The sequence below is a fragment of the Pseudorca crassidens genome, chromosome 8, assembly GCF_039906515.1.
Source record: "Pseudorca crassidens isolate mPseCra1 chromosome 8, mPseCra1.hap1, whole genome shotgun sequence".
Taxonomy (NCBI): domain Eukaryota; kingdom Metazoa; phylum Chordata; class Mammalia; order Artiodactyla; family Delphinidae; genus Pseudorca; species Pseudorca crassidens.
Genome location: NC_090303.1, coordinates 51397681 through 51422870, shown reverse-complemented (window position 1 = coordinate 51422870; position 25190 = coordinate 51397681). Strand labels below are relative to the sequence as shown.

Here is a 25190-nt window from a genome sequence, read left to right as displayed (position 1 = left end):
TTAACACATCTTGACTGGAGGAATACGAATCTATACTCTGGATAAAATAAATTCAAGACACTCTTAGGGTATTTAAAACACCTAAACATACTAAGGGCAACCCAAGGAATCCAAAACCACCAGAAAAAGACAGCACCAGGTATAAAGTCAATTTTCCTACTCAGACATTCACCAATTTTGTTGCAGTTACCCTGGCATCATTATCCAAATAACATGCTTTGTGTTTATAAAATTAGTATATAATTATTCAAGTAAAAGGGTGGTTTGGTGAAGAAAGAGATGTTATTAACTTGCACATAATATCACCTGGTCAAATTTTCTTTGTATACCTTATTAGAAAACTGTTAAGGCTACCACAAGAAGAATAATGAAAAAGGTGTTTCCCAGGCAGTCAACACAACCTGGAAAGAATACAATTTTTGCTAAATCACCTTCTTTTCCAGTTTAATAAAATGAACTGCTGCTTCTAGTGGGACATAATCATCATATACTGGACCAGTCTGCAAAGGTACACTTTTATGTCATGGCCAAACTGATTAACAGATAACCTGATAACCTTATCTTTTAGCATTTTCACGAACAATTCTGAGGAACTTCTTTTTGGATAAAAAATGTCTCCCAAACTTGCTGTGTACTCAAGAGCTTATAGATTTCTTTTATTAGGAAAGATTATGAAGCTTTAAGCGTAAAATTTAGGAAAATTTACCAAGAAATGTATTATATTTTATGGCTAAAAACTTGGGGACATGACTTATCCACCTAGCACTTAACACCTAGTAGTGTTCCTTAATCTTTATAACTTGAGACTCAAAGGGAGCTGATAAGAACACAGCTATTTTTAAGTAAAATAGCTATTTATTCAGCTTGTCATGCCAAAATGTTTTGTGCATATACCACTATAATTAGCACACCCTCTGTAACAGGCAAAATTGTACATCAAATTATATTTCATGTTACCTGATTATATAAAAATGTAAAGTGAAAATGATTTATCAATTCTTTTTAACATTACTAGTAAACAATTCAGCAGGAGACATGAGGCACAAAATCTTAGTAAAATATGACACAGGAAAAGCAAATATGTAATTCTCATTTAAATTTAACTTGTCATAATCCATTGTGAATATACAGAGACAAACCTTTAAAACGTTATATTTACTAAGATTCTGGCAATAGTTTTGTGTAACAAGACACAGCATACCAGGCCTGTCACTCAACTTATTTATGGTTAAGTCTCAGCTTCAATATGAAGCTGTTAAAAAAAAAAAAAAAAAATCAAAAACCTGCTTTTTACATGCTAAATATCTTGGCAAGTATGCTGTTAAACACAGTAAGGAATTTAGAATAGCAAGAATAAGGAGTTAATAAAAAGCTAAACATTACAGCCTAAACAAAACTCATACAAAAAATAAAGGAACTATCACTGATTACATAAAATTTTCCTGACTGGTTAAAACCTAACAGTATAAAACATGCATTTTAGAATCTTTAGCTATCAAGTTCAAAAAGTACCAGTGTCATTTGAAATGATTCCTTTTCAAAGCCAAAGTGTAGTCAAAATTAGTTCAAATGTTATAACACATTCTAATGCTAAAAAACATTCAGTATTATTGAAGTGGAGGTAAATCCCAGAGCTTTTGGGGCATTCTCATGCTGCAAAAGGCTATTTCTCTGGTTCACTCAAAGTAGCATATGACAGAGTCCAACGATGTCACTAAGCTCAGTAAAGGGCAAGACTGCCATACCCGGCCCTGACCTCCCCATGAAGCATGGCTACTGTGTCCACAAAAATAAGATGTGTGAGGATAAAGGCACGCTATTCTGCTAGCTGAAGTGATATCAAACCCCACCCCCACCCCTAAAAGCTTCTTCCCCAGGTAAACAAAAGTATACAAGGGGAAAAAATTAAAATACGCTTATCTACAGAGTAAGGATTTTGAAACGTCAACGTAATCCCTACTTCAAAAATGTTAACTAGAGTCATCTGGTCATGTCTGATTACATCTTAATGATGTATCCAGATTCAGTTTCTGTTGATTTATCATTAGATACTTCTAGTCAAAAATATTAACTTTATTCCCAAATATCTTAACCACTAGTATGACTGCGGTGTGTTATCTCCCAGTTATAAAGCACTGGATGAGAAAAAAACAGATGTTCAAGCAGCAGGCAACAATTATGGCCCTTTCACACAGCGGCATCTGAGTGGCTACTGATAGTCCAGGAATAATTCTAAAAACAAGAAAATTCATGCATTTTAGTAAATATGTCATAATGTTCACAGTTGATATTTCCTTAGACATTGCACTTTCTTTATAAGTGAATCCTGATTCTTCTTAATGTTATGGTGAGTCAGGACTTGAACTAGCAGCCTTCTTTTTCTTCTTCTTACTGTGTTTCTTATGCTTCTTTTTCTTTTTTGTTTTTTCCTGAAAAGATAGTTCCATGTTAGACACAGCTACATGAAAATCTGCAAATTAAAAACAACAACTTCACCGTGGTACTTCTAATCTACTATGTATAGTTATTTCTAACAATCCACACAAACAAGTAAGCTACTGAAAACATTTCTCGAAAAGTCTCAATAATATTGTATGGGGACTAAGAGAGTGCTTGTCAATTTTCAAAAGATGAGGAAAACTCTAGTCAGTAGCACATTAATGTAGCTTCTAACAAGATTTCCTGTAGAAAATAAATTCAACTGGATTATGGTATCAACTGTTATACTTCATGTTATCTAATTTTTAAAGGTGAAATCATTTTAGTTACTGCAAAGGAATCGTCATACCACAGCAAAACACAATTGTTTGTAAAATGATAACTTTTAGAGAATACATTAAACCTGCTACTTTTAAGTAAATAGGAACAGGTATTAAGTACTGCTTAGACTGGTAGCGCTACTTTAATTATTAAGTTAACAACTATCTGGTACAAAATACTGACGTACAGTTGAAAAGTATATTTAGCTTAGAAAAATGGACGCTTGGTTTTTAGAGGAAAACACCACTGAGGCCTAGTAAAAGTAGTCATACTGTGACTAGACAAAGGAAGCTAGAATTCTGCTGAACGCTGACTCTCTTGACTTTCTGATGTAAAAGAGAAGGCAGAACTTTTAGAAACAGATATGTGGAAATGTAGCATCACATAATATACTAGTTGTTGATATTCAGAAGTAAAAAGAAAAGGCAAGAGCCTTAATTTAAGGGTGGCAAAAATAAAACTTCCTCTCCATCTCCTTATCTATTAGAACTTCCATCCCTCCGCCTTCCCTAAGGCCTCTATCACTTTGTGACACTAACAAACTTTCACTGTTCTTTTCATTAGGAGCCCAGGTATGCAGGGACTTTTAGAGAGTCCAAAATCTTATATCTGGGCTTTTAAAAATAAGTTTTGGGTATAGGTTACTTTTTCATAAAAGGATAGTTGGCCACTCTGTTCTTAAAACACTTTTCTTCTTGGCTTCCATGACACCTCACTCTGCTGCTTTCCTTCTATCACAAAGACCTTGTTTGCTGGTTCTTCTTCCTCTGCTCAACCTTTGTGGGCTTCCTTCCCTTCTTTTCCACATGCTCTCCCAGTAACATGCTTTAAATACCACTTAACAGACCAAATCTTTATATCCAGTCCTATGCTCTAAACTCAAGACTGCAAGTGCCTTATTACTGGCTCTACCATGCTAGTTATTAAAAATGCTTAATTTTTCCCTCCAAATCCTTTCTCAACCATCTTAGTGCATGGCACCACTAATTCATCATATTGTTTAAGCCAAACAATCTAAACTATCTTTGACTCGACTCTTTAACTCCACTCTCCACCCCTGAAGCACCAAGCAAGTCCTACCACCTAAGGCCAAAACATATCTCAAATCCATCATGCCAGTCCATCTCCATCACTACCACTGTAATACAAACAACAGCGTTCCTCATTTAGGTCCAGTCATCACTTCTGCCAAAATATTTTTAAAATGTAAAGTTGATTTAGGTTACCTGTTTGCTTTGATTAAAACCTAAATAGTGTGCTCTGTGAGATGGCCTCTGCTTACTTCCCAACCTCATTATATGCCATCCTCTTTATCTACTACGTGTAAGCCAAGCCTACCTTTTTTCACTGCTTCAAACATATCAAGCTCACTCCCACCATAGGTCCTGAGCTCTTCTCTCTGTCTAGGATGTTCTATCTTTCATCTTCTAATGGTTGTCTCTTTTTTGTAAATCAGATTTCAGCTTAATTTTACGTCCTCAAAGAGGCTTTCTCTCCCTGAGTCAGCCTCTCATTTGTCACACTCTTATCTATCTCGTACTCCATTATAACAGCTCTACCAAGACAGAACAGTGCCTGCATAGAGAAGCTTAATAAATACATGCTAGCTGAATGCATGAAACAGTAAAGTATGCAAATATAAATTAGAATTATCCAAAATTAACTTTATGTCTTAATAATCTGAACCAAAGATGCAGTCTTCACCCAAGTTATTTTCCCACTCAGGAAAAATGTCTCTTAAATGTCTCCTTGGTCTTGAAGCATATAAAATGTTATTTCCGAATCACACATTATCAGGTGAACCTTCTCAGAGAAGGACCCTCGTTTTAAGAGTCAGGGACATTCTGGGAAGGGGCAGTTACTCTCAAACCTACAAATGATGCTGTTCTCATTTTTCTTTTACTCCTCCCTAAGAAAATGCCTTCAAAGGCCATAGCCCACACTTATGTGGGTGCTCCTAAATTACTTTGCTGATATGATCTGCATTTCTCCTTGATAATTTGCTACAGACGTTCTCTAGGTTGGTCTGCTTCTCATTGGATACCACTTCCACTTTCCTATTCTCCTCTTTCTACTTCTCAACCTGCATGATAGCAGAGCTGGCTTTAGAAATGATTGAAAGAATCATCTTTATTCGTGAATCATTTATGTTGTAACATTCCTCTTATTTTTCATTGCAGCGTGTGCTTCATGAACCTTTTTCTATTATTACCAGGTTTGGCAGATCTGGGAGTATCTACTATCGAAGATGGAGGGAATCACCATACTTTACTCTCATACTTCCTGTTACAGCTTAAGAAAGTCAAACAATAGTTTAAGCTTACATTTCTAACAGTAAAATACTGAAAATGAAACAGAGATATTTGCTATCAGGATATGCTTCCTTTCTTCTGAGCCAATTTAATTTTCTCCAACCCATTAAGTGAAGCTGCTGAACACCACACCTTTCCCAATAAATATTTATTTAGTTCTAGTAAGTGTAATCATGCTTTACAATGACTAATTTTATATTAAAAACAGCTATACTGTTGTCATGTAAAAACATAAGTGATACTTGCTGTTGTTTTTTCTCGTTCTTCACTGCTTTTCTTCTTTTTTGCTCGTATCTACAAAATTAAAATTTTTGTGGAGAACAGAAGATAAATATGTAATTTCCAAGGCATTTTTTTCATTCACTAATATACCTTTATGTAAAAAACCTTTTTTTGACAATCAAAAAACATTTTAAATGCATTATTGTACCTCAAACCTCTATTACATCACAATGAGGATTCAACGAAAAACATTTAAAGGAAAGAAAATTAAATCTCTAGAGGGCTTCTCTTAGATTTTCTTTCACCACCTAAAAACAGCAGTGAGGTACAGCAGATAAAATACATGGGCTCTGCAATAAAACAGACCAAACTCTGAACCCTACCTCTGCTATGTATTACCCTCAGTTTCATCGTCTTTGTAAAATGTAGGTAATATCCACCCTCAAGGGGGAATGCCTGGAACACAGTAGGTGTTTCTCTTACCTATGGTGTTTAACGAATGGTGGTTTTATGTATATAGTGTACTCAGTATCAATGAACTGATAAAAATCTTTTCAAGTAACAATTATTACCCCATTAATATGTTATTTCAATATTTTAAAGTGTGATACACTGGATTTATGTTAAATTCAAAGTTGCTAAAGCTGATGTGTATTAATGTTAAATCCAAATGTAACATATTTTATATTAAGACAAACATAATTAATACAATAATAAAGCACAAAAATTGCTGAAATATTGAATTGTCTGGTTTATCTGCTAGGTTACTGTATGTCAAGTACATGAAAATGTAACTAAGAATAGCACAAATAAACTAAAATAGACTGAAGGAATAGAACACAGAAGCATTAAGGACTATTAACTTTCAATAGAAGCGGTAGCTCTCTCCTGAAAGAACTTGGAGAACGCAATCCTTGTGTCTGGTGGTTATTCTTGTCATCTCAGTGACTGAGGGGGTGGGGCCAAGACAGGGAGTGCCATCAGGCGATATCCAGGGAGCCTGGACATAACTTTAGAATAGCCTGCTTGACATTCATATAATGGGCCCAATTATAATATAAAATCTAAGTATATTACAATATGAACACAAAGTATTTTGTACTGGGTTTTAAGATACAGTCGGCCCTCCGTATCCGTGTGTTCAGCACCCATGGATTCAACCAACCATGGATCAAAAATATTTGGGGAAAAAAAAATTGCAGAAAGTTTCAAAAAGCAAAACTTGACTCTGTCACATGCCAGCAACTATTTATATAGCATTTACATTGTATTCGGTATTAGATGTACTCTAGAGATAATTTAAAGCGTATGGGAGGATGTGCATGGGTTAGATGCAAATACTACGCCATTTTATGTAAGAGACTTGAGCACCTGTGAACTTTGGTATCCACAGGGGTCCTGGAACAAATTCCCTGCAGATATCGAAGGATGACCGTACAGTGGATGTCCCAGAATAGCTATGTCATATAAATAGAGGGAAGACTGTATTTTGTTTCATTCAGAGCTTTACTGGGAATTGTCCACCATTTTGGAAAATGTCATTGGTGACAATGCTATTGTACGGCTTTTGAAGGGCATAGGTCAACATACCTGCTACAGCCTGAATTTTGTCACAGCTTAATATTTTATGTCTTCTAGTGTTATTAGGCGCAAGTACTTATGCATAGAAATATAATTTTATAAAATTATTCTCTTGTATTCATTTTTATTTCTTTAGGGGACACTAATATAAAAATGTGTACAGGTAGCCTATATTAGCTACAAACTTCATTAAAGGAGTATTACAAAATATTGCTACACATGGGGACAAGAGGTCCTATTTTACAAATGAGGAAATCAAATCCAAGCAGAGAAATACTTCAAAGATAACTTATAAACCTAAAATTAACTAAGAATGGACTCTAATTCCAAGAGAATACAAAATCTAAGACAGGGATATTAGAGCTGAAAAGGACTGTACAGATTACCTAATTCTACTCCCTCATTTTATGGATAGGAAAACTGAAGTCATGTCAACATTTCTGTTCCACCGTATCACCTTTCTACTCCCTAAAGAGTAGTGCCGGGGCTTCCCTGGTGGCGCAGTGGTTGAGAGTCCGCCTGCCAATGCAGGGGACGCGGGTTCGTGCCCCGGTCCAGGAAGATCCCACATGCCGCGGAGAGGCTGGGCCCGTGAGCCACGGCCGCTGAGCCTGAGCGTCTGGAGCCCATGCTCCGCAACGGGAGAGGCCACAACAGTGAGAGGCTCGCGTACCGCAAAAAAAAAAAAAAAAAAAAAAAAGAGTAGCACCAAACAAAAACAAGGGAATGCTTGGGTTTTAGTATGGTACATGCTATACAGTATCTTTCATGCCATCAAAATGGTAGTAAAAAGAAAATATTAGAAGAGTAAAAATAAAAGATCTCAGATTGGAAAGGTATCTGGGAATATGATTCTCAAAATAAAAGCCATATTACTATCTTGTGTAAAAATACAAAACTTATTCTGAAACGGTGTCTCTTTTACATATTAGAAAAGTGAGTAAATCAAATATCTTATGAAAATTTTTTTTTACTAATTCGTATTTATTAAATCAAGTAACTAAATATTTTAAAGTAAAGAAAATGGATTTGATCATAGACTTACCTCCTCAGTATAATCTGATTCTGACAGGGACTCAGATGATAAAGGTTTATCTTCAGGATACATCTTTCTTTTTTTGCTGAGTCCTTTAATGTCCTATGAAAAATAAATACATGTATGCCGACTGAGATATAATACAATGCCACACAAATTTTAAGTTTTTAAGTTCTATTTAAGAATTTTCCCAATTATCACAAAAATTATCCATTTTCATTTTAGAAACGTCTAAAATTGGTGACAATTATCAGCAATCAGTTTCTAATTCCAATAAAGCAATGCTTTTATTAAATAACTTGAAAAGAAATACCTATACATCCATTTAGATGTAATATCCTCCTTATTTTCTTTAATTATACATGATGAAGTTTTAAAAAGTTAAGGAAAACATATGGTATAAGAATTGGGTCCTTTGCAGTTTAATTCTTTTTGTTTCTAGCCTGGGTTGGATCAGACAGGCCTAGTGTTACAGAAAAGAAAATCAACAGGTAATTATTTGTGATGGCCTAAAAAGGTCTCTGCACCGTAGTTCCCTTAGTGCATTTAAAGTGTTAAATTCACATTAAAAAACAAAACAAAACTTCATCTCTAAGTATTTAATGATGAGAAAATGTATAATTCTGGGGAGGAGTACTTAGGGGCTTAAGTACATATTTTAAGAAATAAAACATTTTTAAAGAAATAAAACATTCTGGGAACTTCCCTGGTGGTGCAGTGGTTGAGGATCTGCCTGCCAATGCAGGGGACACAGGTTCGATCCCTGGTCTGGGAAGATCCTACATGCTGCGGAGCAACTAATGTGCCACAGCTACTGTGGCACAGCTACTGAGCCTGCACTCTAGAGCCACGAGCCACAGCTACTGAGCCCGTGTGCCACAACTACTGAAGCCCGTGCACCTAGAGTCTGTGTTCCCAACAAGAGAAGCCACCACAATGAGAAGCCTGCCCAACACAACGAAGAGTAGCCCCCGCTCGCCGCAACAAGAGAAAAGCCCACGTGCAGCAACGAAGACCCAATGCAGCCAAAAAATAAAATAAAATAAATTAAAAAATAAAGTACCAAAAAAAAAATAAAACATTCTGAAAACATCTGAAACAAATATGACAGAATGTTAAGATTTATTAAAGCTGCATAGTGAATATGCTGGTTGTCATTTTATTTTTTCTATATGCTTCATCAGTACGTATGAAGTAGTTCATAACAACAAAAACAAAACCGCACAAAGGAAAAAATGCTCACCAGTTAATCTTACACAGAAAAAAATGACCTAAAACTTTTACATAGCATGAACCCAATTTTGAAGATACAAACAAACAAGAAAAGAAATTAACAGTGATGATATGTGTGGTAGATTACAGGTGATTTGTTTCTGCAAACAGCTTTATTATTTTGGTAGAAATTATAAATGTTCATTTTAAGAAAATTCACCAAGATCCCACTACAGGGATTTTGGGAAACATCTCTGTGTATATACAATTTTACATAAATACTTGTTTGGAACCCAGTCTTCTCACCCAACAGTATCTTTCCATGCCAACTACACCATCATTTTTGGCTGCCTTTGACATTCACTGAAAGTATATACCACTGAAAGTAGATACCACAATTTACTTAACCCATTTCCTTCTGGAGGGCAGGCATATGAGTTCCTCGCTATTAAAAACAAAGTTGAAATATAGTAAAGGGTACGTGAGGGCAAAATCTTTAACAATAATGACTAAATCAAAGACCAAAGCAGCCTTCATCCAAATGATTTTCTCACTCTCCCATAACCCTCAAAATTGTTTCTTATTTCATTCATTTATGAACCACACTTCACCAAAAAGCCTCTTCGTCAGATTCTTTTATCAGCCATATCAATCTCAGATTATTAGAATATAGTTCATATTTTCTTTAAAAATTGCCTCAACATGTATTTTACCTATTTTTATGTGTATGTGAGGTATTCTCTTTCCCTTAATTACTGAAGATCAAGTTTTTGCCTTATGTATTCCTAGTAGTGTTTCTTAGTCTGTTCATTATATTTAAACTTCGTTCACAGCTTATTTTTTTATAACCTATATGTCTTTTTTCCCATTCAGCATTTGAATTATGTGGTCAGAAGTTCATGAGATTTGAGGTAAAGCCCTTTCCCATACCAATGTTATACTCACCCATGTCTTTCTCTAGTTGCATTTTCATACATTTAGAATTTTCACTTATCTGGAATATATTTGGCCTTAAGGAGTGCTCAACTGTATATTTTCCAAATGGCTAGTCATTTTGGTCCAAGAAATGCCACCTCTATCATATATTAAATTCCACAAATACTTAACAAATTTTTACCTGGACTCTACACTGTTCCATTGTTTTTTCTGTTCCTGGATCATACCACATTTTTTCATCAAAGCATATGAAAAATGTTTTAACTTTTAGCAGAGCAAGTCATACCCAGGAACATTTATTAAATTTTCGCGTTTCTGAATAGATCTGTATAGTTTTCTTCAAATAAGTCCTGCTCACTTCTTTAAGATTTTCCTATATGTTTTTTGTTACCATCATAAATGAAATATTTTCTTCCACTATATTTTCTAATTAGGTATTCCATTGCCTAGCACTTTCAGAACAATTTAAAATAAAAATGGAGCTAAAACTAATGACTGATACATATAACTGAAAATTAAAACCATGTAAGATTATAACAGACACCCTGAACAGGATTAACAGAAGCCATAGACCAAAAGATGTTAACTACCTGTCTGAAAGATTAGCATCCAAAGTATATAACTCTTATGAATCAGAAAGATTAATAACAATCAAACAGAAAAATGGGCAAAGACCACAAATAGGCAATTCACAGAAAATGAAATCTGAATGGCTAATAAACAAATAAAGGGGCTCAAACATCTCTACACACTGAACTGGCAAAAAGGGAGGTTTCACAGCGTGACAAGTATGTATGAGGAACAAGGGTACTGTCATACATTACTAGTAGGAATGTAAATTAATAACAAGCACTTTGGTAAGCAAAATGTAGACAAGTAAAACGTATGTACATCCTAGGACCTAGAAGTTATACTCCCAGGTATACCTCAGAAAATTAATGACAACTTAAGGAAAAGGAGAAATGGGTAACAAATAGCCATTGCAGCACTGTTTGCATTACTGAAGAATGAAAATAACCTATATGTCCACAAACAGGAGAATGGAGATACAAGTTGTGGTGAGTTAAAATAATGGAATATTATAAGCCAAAGAAACAAACTTGAGAGTATCAACAAGGATAAATGTCAACAGTAATTCTGAGAGAAAAAAACAAGCTTCAGAGGAAACATGGTGACACCCTTCTGAAAATACTCTAAGTTATTTCTGAACACATACTTATGTTAATAAAAGTGTATAAATATGGATGGGAAGGAGGCACAGTAATTTCAGAAACAGCTGTCTCTAAGGAAGGAGAAAGTGCCTGGGACTTCTTCTTTTCTCATAAAACAAGACCTGAAGCAAATATGACAAAATTTAAACCATCTGTTAATTCTAGTTGGTATACATATGGGTGATTTTTTATATATGTGTATATTACTCTATACTTTGTATATCTTGAAGTACTTCAAAAATCACAGTGCAGTTGTTTTAGCATTTCATGTTTGCAAATTGCCAGTTTTTAGTTTTACAATTTTTTTTAAAACATGAAAGTAACCAATTATTCTTATTTTATAATGGTTTTGAAAAATCAGGAAGTTCTGTTGAAATTATATCACACCCTATTGGCAACTATTAAAATAATCACACGGTTTCTTTCCTTTGACCAGTTAATATGGCAAGTTATATTAATAAATTTCTTATCCTTGAATCCTTGGAATTAATTAAACCAACTCTGTCAATATGGTTTCTTTTTTTAGTGTTAATGCATTTTTATTTGCAAACTGATTAAAAAAAAACCAAAACATGTCTAGGTATATACCCCAGAGAAATGAAAATATACGTCCATACAGAAACATGCATATTTAAAGCAGCATTATTCACACTAGCCAAAAGGTACAAACAACTCAAATGTCCATCAACGAATGAATGGATAAACAAATTGTGCTATATACATACAATGGAATATTATATGCATTCATAAAAAGGAATGAAGTACTGATACATGCTACAACGTGAATGAACCTCGAAAACATTATACTAAGTGAAAGAAGCCAGTCACAAAAGGTCACATATAGTATGACTGCCTTTATATGATATATCGAGAATACACAAATCCATAGACATAAAGCAGATTAGAGGCTATCACGGGATTGGGGGTGGGTGGGGAGAAGGAAACTGGTTACTTAGTGACTATGGGTTGTTTTTAATGGAATGATGAAAAAGTTTTTTTTTTTTTTTTGCAGTACGCGGGTCTCTCACTGTTGTGGCCTCTCCTGTTGCGGAGCACAGGCTCGGGATGTGCAGGCTCAGTGGCCATGGCTCACGGCCTAGCCGCTCCGCAGCATGTGTGATCTTCCCAGACCAGGGCACGAACCCGCGTCCCCTGCATCGGCAGGCGGACTCTCAACCACTGCGCCACCAGGGAAGCCCGATGAAAAAGTTTTGAAACTAGAGAGGTGATCAATGCCCAACACTGTACATACACTAAATACTACCAAACTGTAATTTAAAGATGGTTAATAGCATATTATGTGAATTTCACCTCAATTTTTAAGAAATGATATACAAAGACTGAATAAAATACAGTGACACTGGTCTTTATTTTCCTTTTATTAGTAGTTGCTTTCTTTAGGCTTTTATTTTTAATAATAAGAAAGATTTAAAAATATAAACCAGAAACTTAGGTAGGGATAAATTAAGCATTAGGTATAGATAAGCTATAAATGAAGATAAAACATCTACTTACAGTAGAAAAAAAGTTTTCAAATTTAGCTATGGTACACTCAATTTGAAACAGAAGTCCATGTTCTTTCATTAAAAGGACCTTCTTTAAAATGACTTGAGGAAACAGGAAATGTTTAGAATCTTCATTATTTTGAATTTTAAACTGAGATAATACATTTATCTATACAAACTCAAATTCTCTGCAGGAAGCTTCTTCTGATCTTTTACCTTCAAAAATGAACTCAATAAGCAAAAGAAATCTTTTAAGGTAAAAAGGGGAATGCTTTAATGTTAATTTTTTGAAGCAATTCTTGAAGTAAAAGAAGTTATCTTAAGGCACTGTAAAGTATAAATTACCTTTTCTTTCTCAGTTGCATCCTTTGACTTCTTCTTCTTTTTTAAACTATCCTAAACAAATAAAATATATATATATCAATTTTAAATGTGAAAGATACAGCATTATGACAGAAGGAAGAAAAATATCAAAAAAGTGATTTACTCTATGACCGAAAAAAAGTTTACTTCCAGAATTTTATTCTGAAAATACGGGAGAAATACAGGTTGTGTATATATGTGCTTATGAGGGAATGAGACTTCTTCATTTATCTGGCTGTATATCAAATCTCTGTACAACTAAAACAACGGACGTTATCTGTATAACCACAGGGTTTATTTTAAAATAAGACTTTATGCTATTGCTATTTTTACCTGTAGTGATCATATGCACTGAAGTTCTAATTCACACCATGCTCAGACATCAATTTGATTTCCCTACTCTTCCTTATAAAGTGGGGAGGCAAGAATTTCTACTTTTGAATCCCTCAGGGCTAGCTGTTAAACTCTCTGAGCCTTCCTTATCCATGAAGTGGGATATACAAAAAACTACTTCATAGGGGTGTTGAGAGGATTGAGTTAACAAGTCAAGTGCTTAGAACTGGGCTCAATCTATAGTAGGCATTCTATAAATGTTAGCTATCAGTATCATTAGACTGGCTCTTCGGCTTTAAAAAACAAAACCAACATCTACTGAATACTTTATATATGCCAGGCATTTTATCAAAAGAAGTCTCAGTAGGGCAAGTAGATATCTGCCATACAACCATATATCAACAGTTGTTTTGTTCTCCTGGGACCCCAGGACAGTGCTCATCAAATTGTGGCCCATGGACAGCACTGCATCAGAATCCTAGGGACCACTGGTTTAAAATGTAGACTTCTGATCCTAATCGGACTCACTAAATCAGACTCTGGAGATAGGACCCAGGAATCCACATTTTTATTATAACCTGCATGTATTTCTTATGACCACTAATGTTTGAGAGTTAATTGCATCTGATAATTCTGGATAGTACAGAACAGATTTAGGTACAGTACAGTAAAAAGGACACTGGATCAGATATTAGAAGATAGATTCAACTTCCAATTCTAATACGATCTGTATGAATTTAAGCAAGATGTTTTCATCTGCACTACAAATTTTTTATGTAGATGGGAAAAATAATGTCTGCCATGCTTTATCATAAAGCTGTCATAAAAATGCTGAGATGTGGGGACCTATATGTCAAAGTACTTAGAGAACAATTAAATGCCCTATGTACAATATTATTAAGTACATCAATTAAGTGACACAGAGCATCAAAGTACAAAAACAGTATCACATTTCTAAACTGAGAGCAATTTAAGACAGGAAGAACTTAAAGAAGAACCTAATTAAATGTCTGCTATCCAAAATATTGCTCATTTAAATGATTTTACCTTACTGTCTGATTCAGTTTCTGACATGGAACTTTCAGAAGATTTATGTGAACGGCTCTTCTTTTTCTTTTTCCTTTTTCCTTGTCTCTTATCCTACATGAAACATTTCAGAAATATTTGCTTTCTGTTTCAAAAATATAATCGTTGCATTTTATTAACATCAAAACTTAATCAATGAACAAAACTTGATGAAAGGACCAGCGTGTAAATATGTTTTACTTAATAATATTTAAAATGTAACTTACATCACTTTGTTTTATTAAAAAATGTTAAGTGATGAGTCACATGTAATTCTTAGCTAAAACAGAATTTTTGATTTTTAAATCCATTTCTTCTACTAATATTTTTAAATGAACAAGACAAATTTAGGAATCTAAAAAACACATTTACCAATATTTAAATACCTAGTTATTTATTCACAACAGCGCTCTCAGTTATGGATGATTAATCAAAAACTGGAAGTAAACATTTTTAACAGATATTTCATAATGGGTTTCTTCCACTTGTCAGTAAAGATATCAGAGATATTATTTCATGAATCATTACAGGCAAACATTACCTCATCTTCAGAATCTGAAGAACTGCTGGAAGAATCAGAGCTTGATGAAGAAGAAGATGAATACTTGACCAAGCACAAAACAATTAAAGCTTGTGAGATGCAGGAATTTTTTTCTTTTACTAAGTCTCTCAAATACTTAACGAAATTAATCTAGTGTCTGAGAAACAGATGCCATATTCATGACTTAAATACTAAAATGTCAAATCTCACATTCCCTCACAAACACAGACATACACACACACAGACACACACACAAAGTAACAACAGATGTAGCAACGGTAATCGATTTTCCCTCTTTAATAGTAATGAAGGAGTCACTAGGTTATAAGGAGGTTGGCACCTTTCTTTTATTATCACTAATAGAACAAAACCACCCGTAACTACCAAAGGACCTCCAGGTTCCTTGACTTATCTAGAGTTAGCATACAGGTTATATCAATTATTCTTACTTTTTTTGTACGCTCTTGATTATAACATTTAGAAAAATGGAAAACTTTTGCTCACCCTACCAGATTTCTTCTTTTCTTTTTTCTTTCTCTAAAAGCAAACAAATACAAGTACAAATCTAAATAAGGTGGTGTTTTCAAATGTATCTATTAATAGTAGTACACAGCATTATTATGAAAACCCAACTCTGAGATTAAGAATAGCAATAAACTAAAAATGGCATTACCTGTCTTTTTCTGGATGAGCTCTCACTTCCACTTAATAATTTCTCCCTGTGTTTTTCTAGTTCTTTCTTCCAGTTCTGCAGAAAAGTTATAAACACATTAGAGGCTACCTATCCCCTTCTAATACACCTAAATATATAGAGACAGCCACTACTTTCTTCCTTCCATCCTCTACTACCTCGCTCTCATCTCAGCCTCTAATTACAGTCAAAAGATACTGCAGGTGCCAGAATCCTTTACCCTGTCACCAAAGGAGCCTCTACGAGCTCCTTTCAAAGAGGATATTATGAGGTGGGAGCTCCTTACTGTATACTGAAAGGAAGAGTAGGTATTATTACTGAGGCTGAGAACTTTTTTCTTTTTAACAATGGTGGTTAGATTCTCTTTCCAGACAGTAAAAGTTGAATTAATCTATACTGTGGCTGAAATACTACATATATGTTTGTAATCAAAACAAGCAAACATCACCATGGAAATCCCAGGGTAAGATGGGGACCTGGGGATAAGGGGAGAGAAGGGAAGAACGTAACATTTAGAAAACTTAAGATGATTTAAATTACTGTAAGATGGCTTTTCTCTATTTCTTTTTTTAAGAAATCAAAATATACAAACCGTATTCAATATAACAAAAACACTTCTATAATACAGAGCACCCTTAACCTAAAGAGCTAGGCCCAAACTCTTGGTTTATTAAAAAAAAAAGATTTCATTTTTTTATTATAAGAAAAAAGATTATTTTTTTTAAAGGCACAATTTACAAACCTCATTCATCTTTTCTTCAAATTCAGCCAATGCCTTGGAGCCTTTCTTTTTCTTTTCTAGTTGTTCTTTCACTTCTTCCCTTAAAAAAATAGAATGTACAAGTAAGTTTTCAAGCTATTCAAATTTGAGACGGATGCTTACAAACAAGGCAACAAAAATTTCATAAATAAATTTTTCTTAATATCCTAATAAACCTCCATTCTAGTTCCAGTGCTGCTACATTTTAACTTTCTTTGTTCACGTCCTTGTAAATCAATTATCATAATAAAGCCTATCAGATAATACTAGTCACTCCCCTTCTAAACACGGATTATAAGAACTAACACACCAAACATTTGAGCACTTCCATACAACAGGCACTGCTTTAAATACATCTTCCTTTAATCCTCACAACAATCCTGTGAGAAAAGGTAGTATTATTACCCCCATTTTAGAGATAAAGAAGCTGAAACTTGAGGAAGGTAAGAAAATCTGCCTAAGGTCACAAAGCTAGTAGTTTCAGTGTTAGGGTGAGTTAAGGTCTATATGACTGAATTACTATAGTCTATTACTAAATCACCCGTTTTATAATGTACCTGCTTTTAAGAACGAGTAGCCCTGGCTGGCATCTGGGAACTTAGATTTTGGTACCACCCCCTGATAAGAGTGGCTTACTGTGCCTGTCTATACAAATAATATAGTTTATATGAACACCTTCATTCCTTCTGGAAGTCTGGAATTTTGGCACCTGACAGGCAGAGGCAGATCAGTCGCCAATAAAAAAGCTGGACACACTGAATCACACTAGTTGGCAATACCTTACATGTGTTATCATAACTCATTGCTAAGGAAATGAAATGCATCCTGTATGACTCCACAGAAGCAGCCTTGGAAGCCTGCGTCCAGGCTCCCCTGAACTTCACTCCATGCACTTTTTTCCTTTGCTGACTATGGCTGGTATCCTTTCACCATAATAAATCTTGCCCACGAGTACGACTATCTGTGAGCCCTTCTAGCAATTACCCAACCTGAGGGTTGTCTTGGCGACCTCTGACCATACATGTAATCCACTAGCTTAGGCACTTCCCCTTTAAAATTCATCCCTTCTCCCCAATTTTAAAGATAAAATATACTTTGTTTTGAGATAATTTATTTTTTATATTTTTTCACGTTACAGTGCCATTTAATACACATATTTTTTGCAACACAGAAATTCACATATAAAGATCTCATTAAAATCATGAGATAATTTATTTTTTGGTAAGCTGCAACAATAAACAATAGCACTCAAGAACATTCTAAGAGGCAGACACAGCTTACTTCCTATTTAACCCAAAGGAAGGATTCCCTGTTGTATGTAAATACAACTTTCAACTATAGTTGCCCAGTTATCAGGGGCCCTTAGAAGGAGTCCAAAGTTAACAACTCTGAAGCTTGCCTTATGTTACCTCAGGAGTATGGGTATTTAATAATAAGACATACTAAAAAACAATAATGTAAGTGCTATGATACTTTATTTACAAAAAATCAGAGCCACTCAACAAGGGCAAAACAAACAAAAAATTTAAAACAGAACTTTTACAAAAAAAAAAAAAAAAAAACTTTTACAATGGGAAACCCTAACTCTTTGAAAAGCCAGCGGATAAAACTAGAAACAAGGTCTAAAGTCATCTTTCTCAACACCTAGTTATACCCCGTGGAAGGGCAAAATTATTCAAACCTACCATTTAAAATAGCTTAGAACACTTCAAGGTTAAGGTCTGTTTTAAGACATAAATATGTGCTTGGTATAAAAGATTCTCTGTGGCTTCCCTGGTGGCGCAGTGGTTGAGAGTCCACCTGCCGATGCAGGGGACACAGATTCGTGCCCCGGTCCGGGAACATCCCACATGCCGCGGAGCGGCTAGGCCCGTGAGCCATGGCCGCTGAGCCTGCGCATCCGGAGCCTGTGCTCCGCAACGGGAGAGGCCACAACAGTGAGAGGGTCCGCATACCACAAAATAAATAAATAAATAAATAACAAAACAAAACAAAACAGATTCCCTGGCAGTGCTTTAGCTATATTGGGTGGTGGGTTCTCAAATGTTTGCTTTACATTCATGCATGTGTTTTATACATTCAAAACAAAGCACATATCAAATACCACTTCAAAAAATTATGTATCTAGCAACTGCTCAGTAATCAATAAAAGTTGTAAAAATAACCTTTAAAAATTTATGAAAACCTTATATATAGGTAAATTGTTTCACAAATACCAGGTAGGCCTTGGTCGATTCAGATAATCTTGGATCGTTGGACCTGAAGACTGGATTGGACCCCTTGATCTGGCCATTGCTATTGGGTTCATATAGGCCTTGAGGAAAAAACAAAAATTAACTCCATTAAAATAACCACTGAAAACACAAAAGTACATTTGCATACTCATAACGCAATCTTTATTATAAATGCATACTATATCCAACTAAGGATGAACAATCTGACTAACCAACTTTTCATTACAAAAAGTAGATTTAATGCTCTATTAAGCCTCATAAGTTTGGGAGATAAGTAATACTGCTCTTTCACAGAAAATGTGTTTTTACCAGAGATTTGATGAAAATAATAATGACATCTCTCTCTTACTCTAAGATGGCTTTACAGTGCTTTCTCCTAAAGCCCAATAAAGCTCTGAGGGTAATAATATTATGCACAATGGTAAATGAAGAAACTCGATTCCAAAGAAGTTAAAGAAGACCTAACTCTAAATTCATTGCTTATTCTACTATATCTTCTATCTCAGGAAATACTGTGCCATGCTGAGAGCAATTTTATACACAAATTGTTAACATCAAAAATGAAATCATGCTAGGCAACAAAAGAAAAAATAGATAAACAAGACTTCATCAAAATTAAAAACATTTGTTCATCAAAGAACACTATCAAAAGACTGAAAAGACAATCCAGAGAATGGAAGAAAGTATTTGCAAATCACGTATCTGACAAGGGTTAATATCCAGAATGCATAAAGAAATCCTACAACTCAACAACAAAACCCCCAAACAACCCAATTCAAAAATGTGCTAACGACTTAGACATTCCTCCAAAGAAGATGTACAAATGTCTTAATATGCACATGAAACGATACTCAATGTCACTAGTCACTAGTCGTTAGGGAAATGCAAATCAAAACGACGAGATGCCACCCCACCCCAGTTAGAATGGCTACTATCAAAAACAGAAAACAAGTGTTGTCAAGGATGTGAAGAAACTGGAACAGTTAAGCGTTGCAGGTGAGAATAAAAAATGGTGCAGCTGTTTTGGAAAAGCTTGATGATTCCTCAAAAAGTTAAACAGAAACTCCACCTCTAAGTAGGATTGAAAAATAATTGAAAGCAGGGGCTCAAACAGATATGTGTACACCCATGTTCATAGCAGCATTATTCACAACAGCCAAAAGGTGTAAACAACCCAAATGTCCATCTATGGAAGAATGGATAAACAAAATGTGATATATACATACAATGGAATGTTATTCAGCCTTAGAAAAGAGTGAAATTCTGATACATGCTCCAACACAGATGAACCTTGGAAGCATACTAAGTGAAATAAGGCAGACACCAAAGGACAAACGTTGTATGATTCAACTTATGTGGGATACCTAGAATAAGTAAATTCATAGAGACAGAAAATAGAGTTTACCAGGGGCTGGGAGTTACTGTGTAATGGGTACAGAGCTTCTTGTATGAGATGATGAAAAAGTTCTGGAAATGGACAGTGGTGATAGCTGTACAATACTGTGAATGTACTCAATGTCACTTAACTATACACTTAAAATGGTGAACTTTGTTATACATATTTTTGTACAATCAAAAACCACAGAAATTATATTATGCTCTGTATACTACACTTACTATAGCAGTAAAACACATTTTTAGACACTTTCCCCCAAAATACACTGAGACAAAATAAAGCAGAATATTTGTTTCTTTCTTTCTTTTTTTCTTTTTCTTTTTTTTTTTTTTTTTTTTTGCAGTACGCGGGCCTCTCACTGTTGTGGCCTCTCCCGCTGCGGAGCACAGGCTCCAGACGTGCAGGCTCAGCAGCCATGGCTCACGGGCCCAGCCGCTCCGCGGCATGTGGGATCCTCCCAGACCGGGGCACGAAATCGTGTCCCCTGCATCGGCAGGCGGACTCTCAACCACTGTGCCACCAGGGAAGCCCCAGAATATTTCTTTGTTAATGACAGTGTCTAGCAAAGAGGTGTTGCTTTATTAAACAGAATTCACAAATCTGGTCTTTAATTCAGTCTCAACCTCTTGACCATATGATTCAGCTTTCCAAATTTAATCCAAGTCAACATTTATAAAAACTCTTCTACTTTATAAATAAAAAGAATTTTGGTTGAAAATGACTATTACCAAGGTTGATTTTAAACCTAATTACCTAACATCTGAAAAGAAGTGAAAGGGTACAATGCATCTGATGCATTTTATTTAACAATATCTTTAAAAATGACAAAATCACCCACCTTCATAACAAATATAAGTTATATATTTCTAGATTACTCTGGCAGAATAAACAATATAAAACCACTATGAACAACACATATCGAGAACTACTTCCATTCAACTGGATACTGCCTACTTACTTGAGATGAAAAAGTTAAACCTTTAATATAATTTTCTTACTGGCAGGAATGAATGCTAGAGCTCCTACGGTCAGAGATGTTGAATCAGGGCTACATGTGGATATCAAATGCAACGTTTAAGACCGAGGCATAAAGTCCTATTTTTTATATCAAATGTTATGCCCTCAAATATTTCATTCAACTGTCTCTGCTGAGAATTTCAATCAGTTCATGTGGAAATGACAACCAACAGAGGCCACAACAGAGCAGCTGCTGGCCCAACCAATGACACTGACAATCATCATAACCAAAAGCAAGTACAATGTGCAAGCTAAGATCATCACTTTAAAAACTATAATATCTATCATCTATCACCTCATTTCTTTGGTAGTATGTCATAATTTTAGCAGTACTCAATAGTAAAATATTTTAAGTTTAAAACTGTAAAAACTTTATTTTCAAAGTTGTAAATATATACAAGGATGTTAAAACTGTTATCACTAAAATAGGAAAAACTGAAAATACCCAAAGAGCCGTCAATTTGAGATTAATTTAATACATTATATTCCCAAAATGAAATACTATGTAGCCATTAAAAAGATGATGTCCAAAATTTCTCAGGTGAAAAGCAAAAGCAAGTTAAAAAAAAAGATACCATTTTAATAAATAACTATAAATTTTTAAAAAGTTTTTGATGCATGTGCACCAAAATGTAAAGGAAGACGTCTACTTTCATCATTTCATACAATGGAGAAAAAAATTTAAAATAACTCATTACCTTTATAAAACAAAAATAAAAATACTACATGCAAACACTGCCATAATATTAATAGTAAACAAAATGAGAAAAATTCAACCACTCTAAATACCTCCATTATTTATTTCAATTATAATAGCAATATTTATGAAGCGCATCTCACAAGCTCCTTGCAAAATTCTGTGCTCATAATTATTAAGCAACAGTGCTCATTTTACTGTGCACAACAGAAAGGTTTTAAAAACAAAAAAGTATTTCACAAAGGTAAAGCTCTTTCACTTATTATGCGTAAGTGTGAAAAATAATGCTTCTAACATTAGGCGGTGGGTGGCTGGGCATCAATCAAAATAAAGAAACTGCAATTTCTTTAAATGTCTATGACAATCACTTTAAATACTATGCCCTTTTAAAGCAAACACTCATACTCATATGTAACTAGAACTGCCTGTGGCTCCAAGCTGCTGCTGTGAGTTTGGGTAACAGAAAACGATTTGTCTTTGAAACTTAGGATGGCAAATTGAGCTCAAGGGAATATATAAGTGGGCAGCTAGGAAAAAAGCAATGCAGTGAAACTGCTAAGGACAAAATGCGCAGAATTTCATTTGCTACTTTGATTACCTATTTTTATCTAGAGGATACATCTGTTTTAGTAACAGAAAAGAACACGAAGGAAACTTCTGGAAAACAATGGGCACAAAGGGTGGCCATCACAAATTAAAGTGCCCTTTACAAATCTCAAGAATTAAAATGTTCAGTGAAAAAATAAATAAAAGCCGTTCAAGAACGTACAATACCAAGAGTGAGCCCTAATGTAAACTAAGGACTTCAGGTGAAAATGATGTGTCAATGTAAGCTCATTGACTGTAACAAATGTTCCCCTCAGGTGTGGGAGTTGAAAGTAGGGAAAGCTGAGCATGTCTATGGGCAGGGAGCATATGGGAACTCTCTGTACTTTCTGCTCAATTTTTGCCTTGAGACCAAAACAGCTCTAAAGAGTAAAGCCTATTTTTACAAAAACTTCAACCTGAAATTTATGGCATTTTAGAAAGCAATTCTGTCATCTCTAAAACCATGATTTTTATCATCAATGTAAAAAGAAAAAAAAGCCATTATTTTCAGAGGCACATGTTCATTTTAATTAAAATCAAGAGTTATGGGCTTCCCTGGTGGCGCAGTGGTGGATAGTCCGCCTGCCGATGCAGGGGACACGGGTTCGTGCCCCGGTCCGGGAAGATCCCACATGCCGCGGAGCGGCATTCCGTGAGCCATGGCCGCTGAGCCTGCGCGTCCGGAGCCTGTGCTCCGCAACGGGAGAGGCCACAACAGTGAAAGGCCCGCGTACCGCAAAAAAAAAAAAAATCAAGAGTTATGATGTACTAAACTAACTTATCAGATGACCCAAGGTTTTTTTTTGGTCCCAGTTTAAACAGTTCCATCTCCTCCTCCATTGCAATGAGGAGACTGAACGAGAAGATCTGCGTCTTCTACCTCTTAATTTCCTGTTTTCCTTTCCACAACCTTTGAAGTGCATATAAAATGTTACCAGAACCACCACGGGCCAAGACAACATACCAAGTAATAAGCAGAGCTCGGAATTATCAAAATGCTCTAGTAAATGAAACTAATTTGGAAACTTTTTCAAATGCTTTAAAAGTATGTGTAAACCAACACCTTTTGCCAGTAAAACAAAACATCTTAGGTCTCTGCATGAAAACTGTACCCAAGGTCCGGTAATTTCTAAGCATTTAAGGCCTAAGGTCATTAAAGAGCCCAAACACTCTTAACACCTTAAACCTAAGGATGCTCCAGGAGAACACCATTTCAACTCTATGAGAATCAGAATACCACAAGGTCTGACTTACAGCCAGGAAAGCAAGAGAAAAGAACATTCCTCAACCTTGTAATCAAAGTTCACCACTGTGGTTCCTAGACATCTTTGATTATGAAGACTAAATAAAATTAAAACAAACGTTTTGAAGACAAGAAATATTTCATAAAAGTGAAGCTCTTTTAGTACCTCGCCCCATCTCCCCCCACCCCCTAACCCCAAAGGAAATAATCACTTAATTTTTAAAAAGCTAGTTCACTAAATTTAGTACAGTAGCTTCAACGACATTTATTTTTTTTTATTTTGCTGCTCAGTGGTTTAAAACTCTATCATAGCCAAGCCTAGGAACTGTAAGGCTGCAACCTAAGCTTACTGCTAATCGCTTCTGTTTAAAGCCCATTCAAACTGATTCATAACCTGGGCTGTCCACACCAAGCTAGTAGCCACCTAGAATGCCTTCCTCCCATCTCCGCCTGTCAAAATGCCCTCAGAACCTCGAATTTCTTACTTACAGATATTTCTTACTCTTTCTGCTATTAGGTACTTCTGCATCTCTTTTATCTCATTTACTAGAATAACCTGCATGCCAAGCACTCGCCCGGCCACCTTGCCTTTTGCACTCTCAACTATTCTGCAAAGTTATGGGCAACACTGATCCCCTCTTACAGATGAAGAAACTGAGGCTCAAAGAAGAAAAGCAACTCATCCTAGGTCCCCCAACTCCCGAGGGACCAGAACTGACATTCCAGTCTGGGCCTGACTCCAGAGTGAACATTACTAGGCCATTCGTTCCTTTACAGAGCCTACTAGGTGCCAGGTAGTGCTGGACACTGGGGCCCGAAGCCAAATGCTTTGATCCTGGTTCTCAAATGCGAGCCCGACTGCTGCTAGAACTGGGAGCCCTGCAGGCCCCCGGGTGGAGGGACAACGTCCATGGCCTCCGTCCCCCCTGGGTGCGCGATCCCGGTCGCGGTGCGTGGGGGGCGAGTCCCGGCACCTCCACGGGCCTCAGACTTTGGACTTACTTACAGGAGGGTGCAGGGGACCCTAGAGCTCTACAAACTGGGCACTGCTGGCCCGAGTGCGGAAGGGAAGGATGCCAGAGAACACTACCAGAGGGTGCGGCAGGGTTGACGGGGTGTAGAGGAAAGGGAGACTAGAGAGAAGAGAAAAGAGAGCGGGGGAGCCGAAGGCGCCAACTTCGTGCGCGGCGCACGCGCGTCTGGGGCCGGAGCGGGGAGGGGAGCTGGGTCTCCTGGTTTGAGGTCCCTGCGTCGCCGCTGACTCTCAGGCCCAGCCGGGAAGAGCGAGGGGTCCCGCTCTCCTGCCGCCGTGCCCCGCGCCGCCGCATTGCTTTCCCCACCGGGTACTCACCACCCTATTGTCCCGCTTCCCCATGGTGCCGCACTGAGCGATCAGTCAGCCGCTGGGGTAGACCAGGCCAGAGCGGCGGCCGAAGCAGACCCGCCGCAGGTCCTTCTGCCAACTCCCCACCCCGTCCAGAGAGCGG

The 25190-nt window shown here is 36.2% G+C and overlaps 1 protein-coding gene across 1 annotated transcript; it reads right to left on the bottom strand.

Moving 5' to 3' along the window:
• Positions 1–835: 835 nt before the first annotated feature.
• FAM133B (family with sequence similarity 133 member B) lies at positions 836–25190 on the bottom strand. The gene is made up of 11 exons (XM_067746420.1): positions 25055–25190; positions 18745–18842; positions 16511–16589; positions 15751–15825; positions 15582–15614; positions 15078–15140; positions 14519–14611; positions 13121–13171; positions 7921–8013; positions 5319–5366; positions 836–2429 (listed from the first exon to the last, which is right to left on the bottom strand). The coding sequence occupies exons 1-11, from the start codon at positions 25076–25078 to the stop codon at positions 2343–2345; spliced, it is 744 nt and encodes a 247-aa protein (XP_067602521.1). The 5' UTR covers positions 25079–25190; the 3' UTR covers positions 836–2342.